General features: G+C 52.1%; 1 protein-coding gene across 8 annotated transcripts in view; it reads left to right on the top strand.

Annotated features, from left to right (window-relative positions):
• Window positions 1-15,498, top strand: part of KIF1B (kinesin family member 1B) — a 109,863-nt gene extending 94,365 nt beyond the window's left edge. For 5 of the 8 annotated variants that reach the window (XM_078607958.1, XM_078607956.1, XM_078607957.1 and 2 more), the window contains 17 exons: window positions 139-411; window positions 893-1,001; window positions 2,333-2,399; window positions 3,177-3,261; window positions 4,390-4,498; window positions 4,912-4,938; window positions 5,318-5,432; window positions 5,910-6,043; window positions 6,457-6,518; window positions 7,485-7,630; window positions 8,073-8,381; window positions 9,068-9,139; window positions 9,264-9,388; window positions 9,929-10,093; window positions 10,296-10,488; window positions 11,521-11,639; window positions 12,363-15,498. In XM_078607958.1, coding sequence (XP_078464084.1) covers window positions 139-411; window positions 893-1,001; window positions 2,333-2,399; window positions 3,177-3,261; window positions 4,390-4,498; window positions 4,912-4,938; window positions 5,318-5,432; window positions 5,910-6,043; window positions 6,457-6,518; window positions 7,485-7,630; window positions 8,073-8,381; window positions 9,068-9,139; window positions 9,264-9,388; window positions 9,929-10,093; window positions 10,296-10,488; window positions 11,521-11,639; window positions 12,363-12,405 — 2,153 coding nt within the window. In that variant the 3' untranslated portion in view covers window positions 12,406-15,498. The remainder of the gene's footprint in view (window positions 1-138; window positions 412-892; window positions 1,002-2,332; window positions 2,400-3,176; window positions 3,262-4,389; window positions 4,499-4,911; window positions 4,939-5,317; window positions 5,433-5,909; window positions 6,044-6,456; window positions 6,519-7,484; window positions 7,631-8,072; window positions 8,382-9,067; window positions 9,140-9,263; window positions 9,389-9,928; window positions 10,094-10,295; window positions 10,489-11,520; window positions 11,640-12,362) is intronic. The other 3 variants (XM_078607960.1, XM_078607955.1, XM_078607961.1) reach the window with 3 other exon arrangements.
• Window positions 15,499-19,119: the final 3,621 nt, after the last annotated feature.

Genomic DNA, 19,119 nt, shown 5'->3' with positions numbered 1-19,119 from the left:
TGTTTCGTTTTTTTTCCTTTCTCCCCCAAACCCGCCGCACCCCCCACTCTCACTTCATCACCCTCCACCTCGGCCGCACCCACCCTCCGTCGCCGCCACCACCTCCACCACCGCCTCCATCGCCACCGCCGCCTGCAGATCACGACAGAAAGATAGAGCTCGTTAAGTGTCTGGTTTCCGGCTGCGTGAGCTCGTGCGTGCTGGACGCTTTCTCGGCTCACGTCGCCGTGTCCGCCGCCGCCCGGCTGCTGGACAGCTTGGAGCCGGCGCTGCCCACGGCGCCGGCACCAGCGGTGGGCCCTGGTCCTCCGGCCGCCGCCCCGAAGCGTCCCCTGTGCGGCCCTCGCCGGCGCCGCTGCCGCCCGCCGCTAATGCTGCTGCTAGCCCCGCCGGTCATCCTGCAGCGCCATGGTAACGGGACGCCCGCCAAAAGTTAAACCATTGTAAAAAAAACTCAAAGTTGACGGTTAACAGTCGTATTTATAAATCCACACATTAAAATCTATTTTAAATAGTTACCGGCAGAGCCCGGACTGGGAGACAACTACGGAAGTGATGCGGAGTGTCAGAGGAGATGTGCCGGCGTCTTGGCGCCGATGAGCAGTTCCCTCCTTGCCCACCAATTGCCGTCTGTAAACACCGCAGGCGCTTGTACGCTTTGCTAATTCCGAGGGGAATGGCCACAGTCGAGTGGCTGCCCGCAAAATCTACCGGGCGGGCCGCGCAAATCGATCCGACCCGATGGCGGTTTCGCTCGCGCAGAGGAGAGGGTGCGGGACGCTCGCCCAGCGTTCCGGCGTTCCGGCGTTCCGGCGGCGGCACCGTGGGCACCGCGGCCGTCGGCAACGACGTTCCAGGTGGGCACGATGACTTTCTCCCCCTCTCTTCCTAGTGCCGGCCACCAAGCTAAACACGGTGAGCAAGCCCAACACGGGCCAGTGCCACTGCAAGTACGACCTGCTGCTGTGGGTGGAGATCTCGGAGCTGGAGCCGACTGGGGAGTGAGTAGCCTCGCTGTCGCGTGCCGGCTCGGCAGACGCACGCTCACGCTCACACGTGCGCCCATGCTGTACACGTCGCCCCTTCCATCTGCTTTCACCTGAGCGGTTGCCACTTATCCATTTCAGCGCTGCCCTCCATGAGCGGTACAGCGAGCGCAGTTTGGCGTTCCCTGAGAGACCTTCATTACTCACCGCATTCTTCATTTACGCGGCGTCCTGTGGTCATGCCACACGGCAGTGTTGGCGCTGAAGGTGGTGGCGAGGTTTTTTGTTCGTTGCACTTTACACTGCTCCCACTGCACTCGTTTAATTCTGATCTGGTTTCATAAAAGTTAAAGGAAATGCTCCCACTGCAAAAAGGGGACCGCATATTACTTTACAAAGGTGGACATTTCCAAATCTCTGTTAACGTTCGCAAATAAATTGCGGTCGTAGGAACGTCAAGAGTGAAGGCAGTGCACCTGTGGGTAGAACAGGAAGGGCCATAGACGTTTACGCGGAGGAGCGCATGCCGCTCTTCCCTAGGGCGCCGCAAACGCACGACTCTCCGGCGGACGTTACGAAGGCGCGACGCGTCCCGCACGTTCACATTATTCATAAGGGACCCACTGGCCAGCCTCACACCCGCCCATTGTTGTTCCTTCACGCCGTACATTTTTTATCTTCTCTGTATATTTTACTTTTTGTAGCGGCAGCAGTTGGTTGGCCATGCATCGATGCTGAATTGAGTGCAATACGTGATGTAGAGTGAGAGCCATGTTTTTGTTGTTTCAGACTCTATCCATTAATAATTCCTGTTCACAGTAGTATTTGGCTTGGCAGTGCCAGCTTCCTCTTCAGCATTTACTGGGGACGATGGCTTCAAAAACGTGGTTAATAACAAAAAAATACAGTGCACAAAGAAGCGTGGAGAAATGCAGGATTTAAAGACAGACCACCTGCATTAGAGAAGATACGTCGATTAAGAACATCTAACAAACCGCAGGACGCATTGCAGCTATAAGGGATGATGGACGATGGTCAGTGGCAGCCAAGGAAAACATCTCGGGATAGTGAGAGGTTGTGGTGACTTCAGGAGACCTTAATCCCTTGCTGGATTTACCACGGCTGATGGTAATGATGATGATGATGATAGGTTCAGAGACAATTATGTTTCAGTTGTAGCTCTGGTTGATTCAGTGTTCCCCGGAGTCAGAAGCAGTCTGTACCCTTGAGCAGAATGCGAGGCCCCGTGTTTGGCGAGTTTGAGAGCACAGTGTCTGCGAGGAGCTGCCGTGACGGACGGCTGCGGTACGAGCGATGGTCATCGACGCTCCCTCTTGTGTGTGCAGGTACATCCCCGCATTGGTGGACCACAGCAGTGGGATCCCCTGCCATGGAGTCTACCTGCTCCACCAGGTGAGCGTCGCGCTGCTCAATCACCTCACCGACGCTATCGCGGAAGCGCTCGCGCAGATTTCAACGCTGCAGCAGCCTAACCTGTCTGGTGAATCCACCCACTCGTGTGTCTGTGTAACGACTCTCGATTAATCATTTAAATCTGTTTAGACCCTCGTGCATGAAATTGTGCGTGTAATAATTGACTGTTTGCTGTTGGCATGCAAATCATATGCCAATGTTATATTTTGACCATTTGAGTCGATGAGACGGTACAAACCAGACAACAAACCAGAGGCAATGTATTGAGGTAGTCCAAACAGAACGCAAAGACGTACATCCTTGACATAAATTGTGGCAACTCGACAAGCTGCCAAGGGGTGATTTATTACATGGCCACTAACGAGGGTACCGGACTCGGAATGAAATATAAGTTCACCGTGACGCACGCTGCCTGACACTTTAGGAATTTTCCAATATGCTGAGAAATCCACCAGTCAGCATCCACTCAATGGGAAGCCGGTTTTCCCTGCTATGATCTTAATTTCCCTCCATCTTTTTGTAAACACAGGCTTAGGGCCTTGACCTTCTCTGCAAAGTGTCTGCATTCTTACCTCTCCATTTCTTTTTCCTCTCTACCTTGAGAGACTCCTATCCGTTACTCCCTTCTCTCAACGCACACGTCCGTCTGTTTTGATTAGCTATTATTATTGTGTAAAATCTGTTGTAGCCGATCGAATGCTACGGTGCGGCAGGATCGTATTAATGACCACATGCCACCCCCCCTCGCGCCACCAGGGCATCCAGAGGCGCATCGTGGTGACCATCATCCACGAGACGGAGAGTGAGGTGCAGTGGAAGGAGGTGCGCGAGCTCGTCGTCGGTGAGTCGGGGAAGCTGGCACTCCTCTTGCTAACTAGCGCCCTGAACACCTGGAACGCCATTGCTTCAGAAGCGGCGGCCCTGGTTACTCTCCTGTCTCATCACAGTGTGATGGCGAGCCGTCGATTCTGTGTGGTGCTATTGTACAATTGTTGTCTGTTTACACACCTGTGCAAAAATCACCTAAAATCTATATTTCCTTTTATGTTTCTTAATTTTACAAAAAATGTATATAAAAGTAAGTGTGTTTGGACAGTCTTTTTAATGTATTTTGTAACACGTTGTTTTTGCTGGTTTCTTTATGCTGTGTCGTGGCACTTCTTTTATGCTTTAGCCTTTGTCCTTGTGGGGACCCAGGTCACTCTCAGGCAGAGGTCGCAAACGGGTTTTGATTCCTTACCCGTACCCGTACCCGGCCGCACCAGGGTCGCAATCAGGTACCCGTACCCTACCCGATACCCGGCTACCCGTACCCGGCCGGGTATCGGGTAGGGTACGGGTACCCGATTGCGACCTCTGGGATGAAGCCATGTTGCAGGCGCGGGTGGGTTGATTCTAGGAACTTGAATTGTGAGAAGAGACAAGACGTTGGGAAAAGAGTGACAAACGGTTACTCACCAGTGACTCACGGCCCACCCGTACCCGTACCCGGCCGCACCAGGGTCGCAAACGGGTACCCGTACCCGGCCGGGTACGGGTAGCCGGGTATCGGGTAGGGTACGGGTATCGGGTACCCGATTGCGACCTCTGCCCTCAGGTCACTCTTGCAAATGAGACTCCTCTATCCTGGACTCTGGAGATCTCACCTGGTGGTTACACAAAGTGCACTTCAATGGTGCACGCTCATCACACCTGAGTACTGCGATTCAGTCATTGTTTAGATGAGAGACGGCGTGGAGGTGAGAGCGCTTGGCTCACGAGCAGGAAGGTTGGAATGGAACAAACTCCGGCCTGGTTTGGCAAGACAGCGTCCGTAGGGGGTTTTCTCCAGTCGTCACGAGCACATGCCGGCACTTGCTAGAAAAACACGTGCTTGCTATTGTGTGGAGTGACAGAGGGAAGGGGTCCCTGTGTCGCAGTCGGCTGTGCTTGAGGACGTGCGTGCGCGCGTTGCGTGTGCGGTGGTCAGGTCGTATCCGCACGTCGCCCGAGTTCGAGGAGAGCGCCGCCACAGACCCCGGGATTCTGTCCCTGAACATCCTCTCCTCCCAGTACATCTCCCCCGCTGGGGACGACAGGTGCGTCCGCACCCGACCACGTGCACCCACACGCCTGCCAATCTCCCATGAGCCTTTGCTCCCACACTCCTCCTGTGCTGTGTGCATCCAACAAAACTCAGAGCTGCTGACAATTTGAGCAGTGTCTGGGTGAATGCCTTTCACTTGGAGTTTTTTTTTACTGTACTTTGTTGGGGAAAAAGTGCACACGTATCTAATAGATATACTGTAAAAATACTGTTATACAAATTGTTTATTTTTTTAAAGAATATATTGCAGGGCACATGTTAATGTCATCTTGGGCACAGAAGTGTTACACACGGTGTTATGTAATGCGCGGAGTCTTTTGTTTTACGCTTTGCATTTTTTGGTGTTTTTATGTTTTGTTTTCCATCGCAAGGATGGTACTAACGTTTGTGTTTAATTTCTTGCAGGCAATGTCTTGATTCCGACATGCCTAGGTATTGTGCTGTCGTGCGTCTTACGCAATTCATGTTGCAAGCTTCCCGCAAGCACTTGCATTTCAAGTTCGCTTCATACTTTGCTTCTATAGTTTGCATTTGGTTTTGCTGCCGTGTTCGTATTTTATTAAAGGTACGCTTCGCAAAAACTTTGTTCGCGCCAAATCTTAGGCCGCATCAGCAGCAGCGGCAGTACATGTGTAGGAGCAGTACGGGTAAAATAAAATTAGGTCTGAAGGAATCCAGACACGTCATGTTGTGCCATCCACACCATCACGCGGCACACCACGGCACACTAACACCTGCGGCCGCTCTGCTCGGTGCCGACTCGTCGGACGGCCGGCCGTCTTGCTGACCGCGTCGTTCCCCGCTACCGCAGGACGTTCTTTCGCTTCGAGGCCGTGTGGGACAGCTCGCTCCACAACTCGCTGCAGCTGAACCGTGTCACTCCCTATGGGGAGAAGATCTACATGACCCTGTCAGCCTACCTGGAGGTGAGGGGTCTGGGGCCTGGAGAGCAGCATCCTTGGGCACAGTTGACTCGCAAGAAACAGCATTGGTCCACAGCTGTGTGAATGTTGATTCAGGGCTTCATGGCAAACACATGTATGAAGCTGTAGTATATAATGCTGCTTTACGATTTTAATGAACAAAGTAAATAGAGTAAAAGTTATATTTATATTTTCCCAATACAGTACTCAAATGGGTGTTGAATGCAATGTCTCCTTTGGCAACCCTAAACCAGAAGTGGAAATTCCATCTTTTTATGTTGCAGGCCAAGTCTTTCCATACGAATCCTGTCTCTAGTAATAACCTGGAGGCCTATTGCAAACCTAATGAAAATTACACCATCATCGAGGGTCTGAATTGATCACTGTGTGCATGCGTGTGTGTATTTGTGCATGCGTGCGTGTATTTGTGCGTGTGTGCGTGCGTGTTTGTGCACGTGTGTGGGTGCATTCCTCTCGAAGATGGAAAACTGCTCGCAGCCGGCTGTGATCACGAAGGACTTCTGCATGGTGTTCTACGCCCGTGATGCCAAGATCACGCCACCGCGCTCCCTGCGCAGCCTCTTCGGCAGTGGGTACAGCCGCTCGCCTGACTGGTGAGAGAGCGTTGGCGAGTACTTACCAAGAGGCACAGGTCCCCTTCGTAACCAAACACAATCACCGATTCACTCCAATCACACAATCACCAGTGGTCAGTCGCCTCCTCATCACTTCACAGATGTTGTGGATTCTGTCTCCTTCAATCTGTGTTCAACCAGCACACTGCAGACCACAACAACACAATCACTCACCTACCCATCTACCCACTCACTCACCTGCTCACCACCACACTGCAGGTCACAATTCTTATTTCTGCTTCTTCCCTCGCACTGCTCAGCCACTGTGTTAAATACATAATTATTGCTGTACACAACACTCGGCAAGCAGGGCAGTTGTTTTGCCGTGAACTCTGCGTCATAATTTATAAAGACTCTAAAATTCTGTGTCGTTGTTTGTTTCTTCTTGACAGTAACCGAGTCACTGGGCTGTACGAGCTGAGCCTCTGCAGACAGGCTGACAATGGCAGCCCAGGTGAGCGATACTGCGCGGGCAGATCCTTCCCAGCCACACTGCGAGTGTGGTGCATCGTGCCGCAGTAAGCGGCCGAGGCATTTGCGCTGTTTGATTTTTTCCGGACTGATCATGAAGTCCCATGCCGAACGACCTCGCATTGTTCACCCACGAGTTAAGCAGATCACTTTGATTTTATTTGACAGCAATATTTGGAAGCTCATAGGGTCAAGTTGTCTAACAATTAGAAAATGTGTAGGCAAGGCAGGTGGTGCAGCTGGCACCACAGTTCCGTTGGTTTGGTGGTACTGAACTTGTGGCACCCTTTCCTGATTTTATGAGTTAAAGGATCAGATGCCTCTCATGTTGCATCCAAATAATAATTCCTTTTTATACGGACAAGGTTTGAGATAGTGTAATATTAAATGATGACCTGATGATGATAAATCTCCATCATGAAGGGGCGACAGCTGCACTCCCTGCTACCCCCCCCCCACCATGAATCTGCATAGGAAAGCCAGCAGGAGTCACTGGGGTAAGTGGGGCAAGGCTTGGAGAGAGGGAGTCAGGTCAGGATTGGACTGGGCTGTAGACCTATCAGGCAATCACCTGGCAGGCCGGTCTTGTAGCTGGGCCACCACCCACTCAGCCCACTGGGGCCGTGATGCGGTTCAGCGGTCGAGCGTCCGCTGCTTGTTGTAGATGTTCGCGGTTTCACTCCGCCAGGCCGCCCTGGTTATCGCTGCGGATGTGTTATGGGCAACATTGTGGAAATTTGAAAAATTACTTATTAATCACTTAATTGTGAAACACATCAATCGTTGTTTCCCTCCTGAAAAAACTGAAGCACCTTCCTGAAGAGGAGTCGAGACCCCATTGAGGCTTTTCTGCGTAACTTACTTGAGCTCCGGCATTAGCTCACGGAGGCCCAGTTTGACTTGGGGGGGGCTGCTGCGCCGTCGTGACGTGGCTCGCGCATCCACGCAGGCATGCAGAGGCGGAGGCGGCGCGTGCTGGACACGTCGGTGGCATACGTGCGCGGGGAGGAGAACCTCTCGGGCTGGAGGCCGCGGAGCGACAGCCTCATCCTGGACCACCAGTGGGAGCTGCAGCGCCTGAGCCACCTGGAGGAGGTGCGCAGTGCCGACCGCCCTCCATCCCTGCCGTCAATAATATGTTCATTATTATAGTACTTTACAGGCCTCCAGTCAGTCTGCCGTGTTGGTGGTGGGCGCTATTTGACCATACTTCACCGTGCTGGTCAGCGTGGGTTGGAGAAGGCAGCTTGCAGCACTGATTTATGTATTTAATTATAATTTCTTCTACGATGTAATTATTTTCGAAAGTCTGTGTGTCGTGTATTCTGCATTTCATCTGAATTTGTAATCACAACGTGAAGGCACCTATGCCTGTGGGTGACATTAGAGACTCAAGAGCTCAGATGTCAGATTTAAAGTATCAAGCGTCACTAACCACACACACAGACCGTGGCAACTACGCGCGACACTTCACTCGTCCAAACCCGCGCTCTCGCGTTCCGAGTCCCTGAGCCCCGCCGCGTGCCGCCGTGCGCAGGTGGAGAAGACGCGTCACTTCCTGCTGCTGCGTGAGCGCCTGGAGGGCGGCGCCCACAAGCCTCAGGCGGCTGCGGGGGGCGCCGTGGCGGCCGGTGGCTGCGACTCGTTCCTGTCGTCGTCTTCGTCCCCCCTCTCGGCCTCAGCCGGGATGATGAGCTCGTCTACCAGCTGCTCGTCGCACATCTCGTCGTCGGCAGAGGAGGCCGCCACGCCCTCGCTGGACACGCCCACGCCCAGCGAGAGCAGCGGCTACGCCTCGCCGCTAACGCAGACGCTGCTGGAGCGCGAGAAGCAGCTCGCCGCCAAGGTGGCGCCGCGCGCGGCCCCCCGTCACCCCCGTCACCCCCGTCACCCCCGTCACCCCCCTCACCCCCCTCACCCCCCTCACCCCCGTCACCCCCGTCACCCCCGTCACCCCCGTCACCCCCGTCACCCCCCCTCACCCGGGCCCGGTCGCCCCCAAGTCGGCCTCTCGCCGACGTGCAGCGGTGGATCCAAGGGGCGGACGATGGGGGCGATCGCCCCCTTGAAACACTCGTCGTTGATAATTAGAGAGAAAATAAATAAACCAATGTCGGGACCTGTTTAAAAAGGTTCAAATTTCATGACCACAGCCCTTGGTGATGCGAGCGCTGCGCAGCCGGAGGAGAAGCACGAGAAAGAGATCCACGAGCCGGGCGGCATTCCACCCCTGGCTGCTGTGTGCGCTGCCTAACGAGAATTAGCATCGCAGCTCTCTTAATATTTATTTCCCATGATGCTTCATGCCCGAGATACCTTTAACCTGCGCAAAATACAAAAGCGCCTTCAGATGCGTTTAGTTTGTTTCACGATTGCTTTTACACGTGACCCACATAGCACCAGATGTGTAGGTTAAGCAAAAGTTTATACACAATTTATGCTGCATGAATATGATATAGACAGATTGCTGAATGAGACGACACAAGCATAATCGTAAGCAATGCCTCTTTATCTTCTATGTGTGCATTCCAGTGTCTGCGAATTCTGACCCACACCTTCAACCGAGAGTTCAGCCAGGTGTTCAACAGTGTCAGTGATAACAAGGTGAGACCAGCTGACCCTCACGAGCCTCGCTTCACAAGCTTGCTCGTTGTCGCGAGCACGCCCTCGTTGCCTCCCCCTCCCGGCATTGACGCCGGATTTCCACCGCCCCCCCACCCCACCATAGCTGTCGGAGACGGCGTCCACCCTTACGCGGGACCTCTCCATCTCGGACATCAGCAGCACGACCATCACCCCCTCCTCCACCTGCCCTTCCCTGGCCGACACGCGCTACAGCTCCATGGACCAGCGGTGAGCACCGCACCATGGCCCGGCACCGCCGATAGCCCGCGACGTCTCCAGCCGTGAGAGCCGGGCGGCCGAGCGTCCTTGCCACGGCTCGAGCTGCCTCGCAATCACCTTCGGCGAGCGTGTCTTCACGTTGACGAGTCGTTGACCGGCACTGGAGCGAACGGTTTGCAAATCCTGGTTGGTGGCTGACTCAACCCATTATCCATCCAGGGTCGGTAAAATGGTTTCTCCTTTTTTGTGAGAAAGTCAGCAGTGGATTTCCAATAGCTAATGTATCCGCTTCCATAGGAAGGTTGAATTTCCACAACTGGCGTAGGGCTTCCTGCGTAATCACGGTCATTAGGGTCTCCATTGGAAAACGGGTGATATGTCACAATGGCTTCATACTTGATTAAATAAAGAACCTTTTAACCCAAGTAACATGGTAACTATTTTAATTAGTATTCAAGCATATTGTTTAACGCCATTGGGTTGCTGTTTGTTATGACGCAGAGTAATTTTCTGCTGCTCCTGCTGCTGCTGCTGCTGCTGCTTCTGCAGGACCCCGGAAGCGGTGTCGCGCACGCCCAGCCCGTCCCCGGACACCGAGGTGGCTCCCAGCCTCGTGTTGCCGGCCCCGCACCGCGTCGGTCGCTCCCCCAGCAAGCCGAACCTCGACAAGACCATCGCCAAGTTTGTGCCGGACATCGAGGAGATACGAGCCAGGTCTCCACCGCAACCATCGCCCCCTTCGCTAAAAACCTCAAGTGATCTGTGATCGGGAATAACTTAACTTACGTATCAAAGACTTGCGTACAAAGCATGAACTCTGTGTCTAAGCACACTGGAGCCTGTGCAGAGAAAGATTCCCTTTTCCAGATTACCCCTGAGCTAACGCCACCCAATGTTGTCGTCTGCCCCTTCCCAGTCCCGTCGTGTCCAAGAAGGGCTACCTGCACTTCCTGGAGCCGCAGACCAACTCGTGGCTGAAGCGCTTTGTGGCCGTGCGCCGGCCCTACGCCTACATCTACAACAGCGACAAGGACCCCGTGGAGAGGGGCGTCCTCAACCTGTCCAACGCGCAGGTGGAGTACAGCGAGGACCAGCAGGCCATGCTCAAGGTGAGCGGCCAACGGCACGGCGCCAGCGCAATGACGCACCTGACTCGGGGCGCAGTGGGCGATGTACGGGGCGGTGACACGTTGAGGTGTAATACTCCGCTTTAAATTGATGATGGATCTTGTGACGTGATGGGGCGATGAATGCCTTCCCTGAGAGAAATTCGGGCAAGGCTCAGGGAGGCAGGCTAAGGCCAGGATAGGACTGGGCCCTTTACCGGGACACCAGGCATTTGCCTGGCAAATGGCACAAAGATTTGTTGCAATGTTCAAGAGTCTCATCGTACCGTTGTGTCATATGCATTGTCACACCATGACGGTGCAGAAACAACCGGTATTTTTTTTATTGGAATCTGTGTTTTCCAAAAACCGGCTCTGGTCCACTAGTAGAGATGAGCACTGCACAGTGTTGCAGAATGGGTATTAAAACTTTGACCCATAGTCTTTGATAATATTTATTTGCCAAAATAATTTTCAATTATTGTTTTATTATTCTAGATCGTTGTGGTGGAACCCAGAGAGAGCCCATGCCTGCGGTGTGATAACACAATGGTTGTATAAAATTAATTCACAACCTCACTTGCTGTACTGCTAAACTCATGGCCCCCACACAACCCAGCGGGTGGGTTTGGAAATATCACAAGTCTGCATGATTCACTGACCCAGGCCTCCGATAGCCCTGGATTTTATGCACGCGTCACTACGTCTGCCATGGGACAGGCTGAGCCAATCTGGCCTTAATTTGTATGTGCTGCTGCTATAATATTAATCTTCATGGTGTGGGATTTTTCTGTGAATGTTTACTCGATGAATGGGGGTTACCTGTTGAATCTCTCCATTGCACGGATAGTGTTGGCCGAGTATCCCGGTGTCTAGCCTTGTGGGCGTCTCCCAGCAGCTCTGAGGAGAGAGAGAGAGCGATTCCCCTGGCCGTCGTGAATAATTTCGAGTCCGTGGAAGAAGTGCCAGTTGCCGCGGGAAACTGATTCTTGCCCCTTTTCCCCACGGCGGCGATGGTGGCGCCCGTCGGTGCAGACGGCGAACACATTTGCGGTGTGCACGCAGCACCGCGGCCTGCTACTGCAGGCGTGCAACGACAAGGAGATGCAGGACTGGCTCTACGCCTTCAACCCGCTCCTGGCCGGCACCATCCGGTGAGGGCCCCCCCTGCCACCGCAGCCTGCACGGCAGATTACACTCGGAATATCTCCACGATGCCCTTGCCCGTGCAGCCAAACTTCCGTTCGTCTGCAGACTCGGAGATGAGGGCATTGTTTATGCCCTTGTCTATGCTAGAGAGCCTCGATGAGTCTCGAGGTTATCTCTCAGAGGATCCTGCATTGAGATGAGTGTCCAGTTTCTTTAATGAAACTCACAAATGTGAATAGATAACACTGAATAACCCTTACAGCTGGGTCGGCAGTAGTAACCTTGCTGTTCTGTCATCTGATGTACGCTTTGTAGCCCTGCAGTGTGAGATTGCAGAGCACATGATGATGATGTCCGTGCGGTGCGCTCCCCTGCCTCTAGCACACCAGGAGAGCTCGTTACTATTAAAGGCCATGGTCGGTCAGGGATAAACTGGTCTAGAATTAGTTACAACTTGCAAAATTAAGTGAACAGGTGTAGTCATGTTTTTACTTGCACTGATTTCATCACAGATACCAAAATACAACTGAAAACTGAGCCCTCACCCTTGGCTCACGTGAATAAAGTTATTTTTTTTACAATTAACAAATGTTTTCTGAGTGAGCAGTAGCAGGTCTATATTTTCATGGCAGAATCTGAGTTTGCGTAACAATATCTGGGGGTGATAGCCCAGCGTGTCTCTTCTCCTGATGACTGTGTGCTCCTCCGTCCGTGAGCGTGTTCTACAGATCCAAGCAGTCAAGAGGCCAAGGGCTCCAGCTGAGACTCTGAGTTGCGACCGAACGACGGGAAAAACAAATGGAGAAAAAACTCAGTCTGCCGACCACCATTCCTACCACTCCGCACTAAACTCGGATCACTTTATTTTCTATTTATTTGTTCTTTTGCAGCAAAGTCATTTGCTTGCGGTCAGTGTATAAAAGCCCACTTCGGAAGTCTGGTCGTTTATGCAGACTGTGTTTGTATATAGCAAATTGTAATCGTTTTAAATTTTCATGTATTTATTTGATTTATCCTCCTTTTGGCTGTGGTCCCTTAGCGCCTTCCCCGCTGTGTCCCTTTACCCCGGACTCCCTTTGACCGTGCGCGCTCGGCTGTGGGATTGAAACCGGACGCTTTGCTCTCGACCCCCGCCGTGTTCTGTTCCGTGCCCCCGTGTCGCCTCCACGCGTGACGTTCTCTGCTTGTGGTGTCACACTCTGCCCGAGTGAGCAGCTGTAAGGTAATGCTTGTAACAGGGGCTTGGCTGCTCTCCCCCATCACGCTTACCAACGCGCCTCTCGCAGACTTCTGCACGGAGAGGTTCTCGGGCCGCAGCAGTCGCGAGGTCTCAATTCTGGCTCCGAGACTTGGGCTTGGGCCGCAGCATCGTTGCTGCTGCTGAGTTCTGATGCGTCCAACCATTCCCCTAAAGTGGAAACCTTCAGAATTTATGAAATCATGACGTGTGACGTGCACCATTGATCTGTTGTAGAGATTCGAGCTTCCTGGAAGGAGCTGAATCACACACGGATGGGGGGGGGGGGTGCCGGTCGCCTGATGGCTTCATGTTATTAAAAACGCAACGTGCGGATATCGCACAGCTACGTCTAACGTTCCGCAACCACCACCTGCCTATTGTTATCATTCCTGGAAGCTGAAATATACAGTATCACAGTATCATACGTAGTCGACCTGTATCACTCCGCAAAGTATTAGACTAAAATACGGATAATAAACAACTTAGCTTTAAATTGCGCTATTAATACACTTACGGCTTTGTGGGTGATATTTTGTAAAGCTGTATTACCTTCTGATAAGATGACATGTTGATAACATTTAAAAACCTGCTATACAGATTCTGGGGCTCCACAGACATATAATGCAGGTTCCCAGATGCTGCGCCATTCTCTAGGGATGGGTCGGGAGGATCTCCAATGGCTCTTCAGTTCACCTTATCATCGCAGCCAAACTCTGCACATTGCAGAATCTCCGTAGCTACGTATAACTGGCTACCATCATGCACATTTTTATATTGGTTTAAATGTTGTGTTTTATGCTTGTTTATTGTGTTAAGAAAATTACTGTACTTATTCATAACTGGTAGTTGTGTATTGAGATGTTATTTATGCAAAGAGGAGAGCTGCTTTACTGTAGGGGTGGGGCAGGGAAGGCATCTGTGAAATCGTGTAATTTATATCTCAGGCTGGCAATGGTAATTGCCTCTCGCTGCCCACTGCACTGGCTTGCTGGTAAAATGTCACAGGGTTAACACCGGCCTAAAACACAAGTCTGCATCTTCGCAGCGTATCGATGTTGACGCTATATCCGAATAAATATGAACGGAGTTGATGGCTGTGCCATGGCCCAGCGTGTGCTTTAGGCCACAATACCTCCAGTGCATGGCACACACACACACACACGAGTCTCTGCTTGTGTGCATTGGCTGACATTAGCCAAGGCGCTTGTCACCGTGTCTAGGTATAGGTCATGTCTTGGGCCAATCAACCTTTAGTGCATGACTTTTACGCGTGTTTGTGAATTTGTTGTTAAAGGTAAACCGAAACCCATGGATAAAAGCAACTGAAATGCATGTACAGCATCATCCGGCTTAGGAAGAACATGTGCAAGTTATTGTGGTGGTAAATGTTGAAGGCACCTGCAGTAATGTTGGAGTAAACATGGAAACCTTCGTACACACACGCGTGCTGCTGCGTTCTAACCCTGCGATGTGGTATAACGAAGGGTGTGATCGCAGCTGATTTACTCTACAGGCAAATCGATCAGAACTTTCACTTGGCGCCTCATCGAGCCCCGGAAGCAAGCAAAGAGGAGACTCATCCGGCAGTCTGATAAGTTCTGTGGATCGGCAGCGCTCCGAACGACGCACTGTTCGATCTGGGACTCGACGGACCGCAACGCGAGTGCAACGTTTAACTTCTACACCCCTCGCCCTTTAGGTTCGGCAGTTTCACTCGAGTCTAACTGTGCTTAAGTCACAACCGGGGAGTTCCGTTTGGGGGGAGGGGGGATGCCTTAACGATTGCTGCACAGGGCCCTGCACATCCACGGCGGCGAGCTGAAGTGCGTCAATTGTAATCATATCTGTATTCACGTGTTTGAGAATATGTAGCACTTTTTACATTTCAGGTAAGCCCTGATGTTATTCCATTATTCACGTAACGATTCGGACATATCCACATTGCGCCAGGTTCACACGCTCTCCGGCTGAACTCGTGTCCTCGTGTGTACATAAATGAATATCAAGAATGCCTGTTGTGTGTGGTTGTCGAGCTTTTGGGTGAGGGTGTGCGCACCGCAGGTGGCTTAGGTCGAGAAGGTGCAGCAGCAGCAGCATTGCTCTGCTGCCTCCGTGCTGCTTGCTCAGATGTGAAGTGATGTAGTCGTATCCCATGCAGTAGGTAGTAGCCATTTGGTTAAAACACACTCGGCCCCATTTCCTCCCTCGCCAGAGTGGGGGGGGGGGATAATGGAAACCCGTGCAAAGTTGACAGTGTTGTGGCCGTAACTTGGTTTTATTTTCCGTGTTCTTCCTTGGTTTAACCTTACGTTATTTTTATTTGTGCTTCCAAAAAAATGCTTATGCAGCACCACTGATATTTAGATGGATGTGAACGTCATTAGGAGTTGATGGGTGGGTGGTAGCCTGGAGTGGCTCGTGTCCAGCAGTAACCGCAGCAGCAGCAGCACCTGTCCTTTCTGCCGCCTCACCTGGTGTCTGTATAGCCAGTCCGTGTGTTGTACGCTGTCTTGTAGTGACGGATACTGACCTTGTCACATGACCTTGTCACCAAACTTAAAAAAGTCATGTGCTGGAAATGATCAGCGAGAAAATAAACCTTGTGGTTCTTGTGTAACGCAGAACACCGGTCTGTGGGAGTCACTTAATTGTTTGTATAATTGTACCATTTATCGGAGTGATAAAAAAAGACATTCCATTGAGATCCATGGCTTTGTTTTATATGGATCTGACTGTTTCGCACGTGCGAGAAACCAAGTGTCTGGAAAGCCACTCACGATGAGGGGAGAACGCTTGTACTTTGCGCAGGTGGCTTGAAAGCTACTTCCTGTGGCACCAGATTGCCCTACAAATCCATATCTTGTGGAAGACCCCATCCCCACCTGATCCACCAACCCTGCCTCCCGCGTTATATTGGAGGCGTGTAACGTCAGCAGGCCACACTTGGGTGGTGACGTGGCCGAGGAGTAGCGCGTTCACTGCTGGTTGCAGAGGTTTGCGGTTTGATGCCGCGAGGCCGCTCTGGTTAATACTGGAGGTGCATTAACGGCGAAATGTGCGCCATCTGCTTCACAATGGACGTTAAAGATCCCGTGACATTAGAAAAAGAGTAAAAATTAGCCAAATTATTCCATTTGGATTGCACACGGCAACATTGCCCCCCTACTGTGAAACTACTGCGGACTGTGAAACACGGCACTTTCCTGATAACCTTGCATTATGCCAATGGCGCACATACCAAATGTACTTCGCTGATTATTCAGCAAGCCCTGCTTGCGCGCGATCTGCCTGCTGGCACGGCAGCGCCACGCTCGCCATTCTCAACAATGAGCCGCTGAGCGCCATTGCACAACGCAACGGCTCGTGTGAGGAGTGGTGTGATCGTCTGATGATTGATTTCTAATCCACCCAAGTATAATATTCCGAACCATCCAGCTTATGTAACCGGAGTAAAAGGGGAAAAAATACGAAGCAGATGCAGCAGTGAAATCCCACGCCACCACAGACACTGGAGCTGCAATAATGACGTTGGGGGGGGGGGGCTGCGGATCTTGGCATATTCTCAACTCGTACTCTGAGCGAGGACCATCCAGCCCTTTCACAATTCCTGTCGCTTTTCGTCAAAGTCCGTGCACGACATTTCTGACGGACATGAAGCTGGATGGCGGTGGCTTCCCTGCACATGGCCTCTAATCCAGCGCTGTGGAGGCAGACAGGGTTGGTGAATCAACGCACAGATGTCCAGAAACTCCTTTCCTGTGGGCGTCGGTGCCATACCCTGGCTTGGGAGTAGAGCAGGTGGACTAATCCCCATCTGTTTCCATCGGATGGATTCTGGGTTACCTTATACCCTAAAGGGAACAATCCAAAGAGCAAACCGCTCTTGTGTTGTGTACCTAGGACATGCATCCTGGGCTGGATAACAACAGGTTGAAGCTCCTAAAATAATATAATTGAAAATCAGCATCAAGAGCTCCGTACAGTGGCATCACTGCAATGATGTCATAGCGTGCTTCATAATTCCTCATTCGTGACAAGACGCTCGTGTTGGATATCCCAGGACACAGCCCATGTGTGTGTGTGTACGAAACATGAGCGTGCTTCTGCCTGCAGGTTGAAGTGCTCCCGTGAAACCGCATTGCACTCGGCAACGCAGAGATCATTGAGGCTACAGCCACGTGACTGAGGCTGCCAGGCCAGGCCGAGTGGGTGCACGGATCTGTGGGGGAGTGGACGAGTAGCAGCAGCAGCCGCTGCCTTCCACGCGCACGACTCCCTGCAGCAGCCTCCAGCCTCGGCGAAGCGCCCTGCTCAAGCCCCGTGCCTGTGGCGGCTGCGTGGTCGCGCTTTGGTGACGCGTGCCTCGCAGTAATAAGCACCTGGGTTCGATTCCTCACCCTGGAGACTTTCTGCGTGGAGTATGCATCTTCCTCGGTTTCCTCCCATAGCTGAACACGCACGATGTTGGCCAAACATCCTAATGCAGAAGTAAACATTATTATAAGTCTCAACTTTGAACCCCTCTCGGCGGGGGCAGCCAGAGTCTCTGCAGCCCACAGTGATTTCCCACGTCCAGTGTTCTTCATTCGCGCCTCCCCTCGCAGAGGTGTGTGGCTAATGAGCAAGTTAATGTTAACGAGCGGCAGCATACGCAGGGCGTGTTGATTGCTTGGGGGAAATGGCTGTACGACTGGTGGGGTGGAGCAGAACTGGAGTTGTCGGATCTCGTTTCGCTTTGACGACGTTGCACTTTTTAATAAACGCTATCCACGATCAGCGTAAACAGGGGCGTCTGCAATTATATTTATACAAGAACATAAATCCGTGCGTATGCAAGCTTTTGGCAGTGCTCTTCCTGAGCCAGTTGGGAATATTCCACATGCCCTGGCCGGAATCGGTATGGTCATGTTCAGGATCGTCGAACTGCCACTGTCGTGAAGCCACCAAACAACGCATCGTCGCCTGACGCCGCGTCCACACAGCGCCTCCTGCTGCTGCTGCTGCCGTCGTCTCGGATCGGTTGAAAAAAGAATCGCATTCGACTCGAACGCGTTTCGACACGGGTGCTTTTCCATCCTGCTATTCGAAAGAATAACATAGACGTCCAGTGTGCATATTGAACACATCTCGTAGGAGCGGAGATCCTATCAATCGCGAGTCGGACACAAGACGCGTGTTTTACCTAGGGGGCTTGAGGTTTTGGGGTTTTCGGACGCTGAAGTCACACCCAGTAATGTTTAAAGGCTAATCTCACACTCACTGGACCCTCACAATTGGTAATGTGGGCGTAGCGAATGCAAAGCATGGGGGGAGGGCGAGGGGTACTTGCGCAATTGCGGTGGTGACCAATTGGTTGGGAATTTGTCGAGGGCTTCGCTAAGCAAATCACGGCCCCTATTTGCAAAGTCACGTCGAGTCGGCTGCATTCGCGATGACGCCCGCCACTCCCAGGGGCGATGTTGCAACGAGAGTCAGACGACGGCAATCGAACGCCTCGCAACCGACACGAACTCTCTGCTCAAGCCCTCTCGTCGTGGCTAGTAGACCTCGACATTGGCATTTCGCTCCCGAACGCGCTGTGGCCAGACGCGAGAAGAGAATCAGCGCCCTTGAAGGGAAACCACGCGCACACACATTGTTGTTATCAACTACTTAATTAATTAAACATTTCACGAACTTGTCCTCCTGCAGTAGGCGTGTTGTTTGTCTAGAAATACGGAAATAACAAGTTGACTTCACGTATTTATTCAAACATATCACCTGGAAAATCCCCCGAGATGGAACATTTCGTGTGCAAGGTGCGTCCCGAGCGTGCGGCAGGCGGCCTGCATCGCCACGTGGTTGCGACTTGACGGACAGCTGCTGCACGATCACCCTCGCGTGGTAACTGGTGATGGTGAATCCACTCGAGACACTGATCAGGCCGTCCAGAGGCGGATCTAGACACGTCCCAAGCAGGGGCAGCTCTCGAAATGCCCAGCTATTTAAAGAGGGCCCCCGACATAAATATGAATTACAAAAACACATCCAGGATGGCTTATCTGGTAAATATCAGTGACGTTCCACTTTTTGGGGTCTCCAGGCATTGGCTGCTGAGACTGATTGATTACATATCTGAATGATGCTCTCGAGTCTAGATTATAGAAGTGCAGAGCTGATATTGGGCACACACACAGTCAACGATTATAACTAGACAACTCTGACAACCATCTTTGGGGCTCAATAATGTAACACCTCGAGGGTGA

The sequence above is a fragment of the Lampetra planeri genome, chromosome 28 (assembly GCF_965212315.1).
Source record: "Lampetra planeri chromosome 28, kcLamPlan1.2.h2, whole genome shotgun sequence".
Lineage (NCBI taxonomy): Eukaryota > Metazoa > Chordata > Hyperoartia > Petromyzontiformes > Petromyzontidae > Lampetra > Lampetra planeri.
The sequence above is the reverse complement of the archived record's forward strand: the minus strand, read 5'-3'. Positions and strand labels throughout refer to the sequence as shown.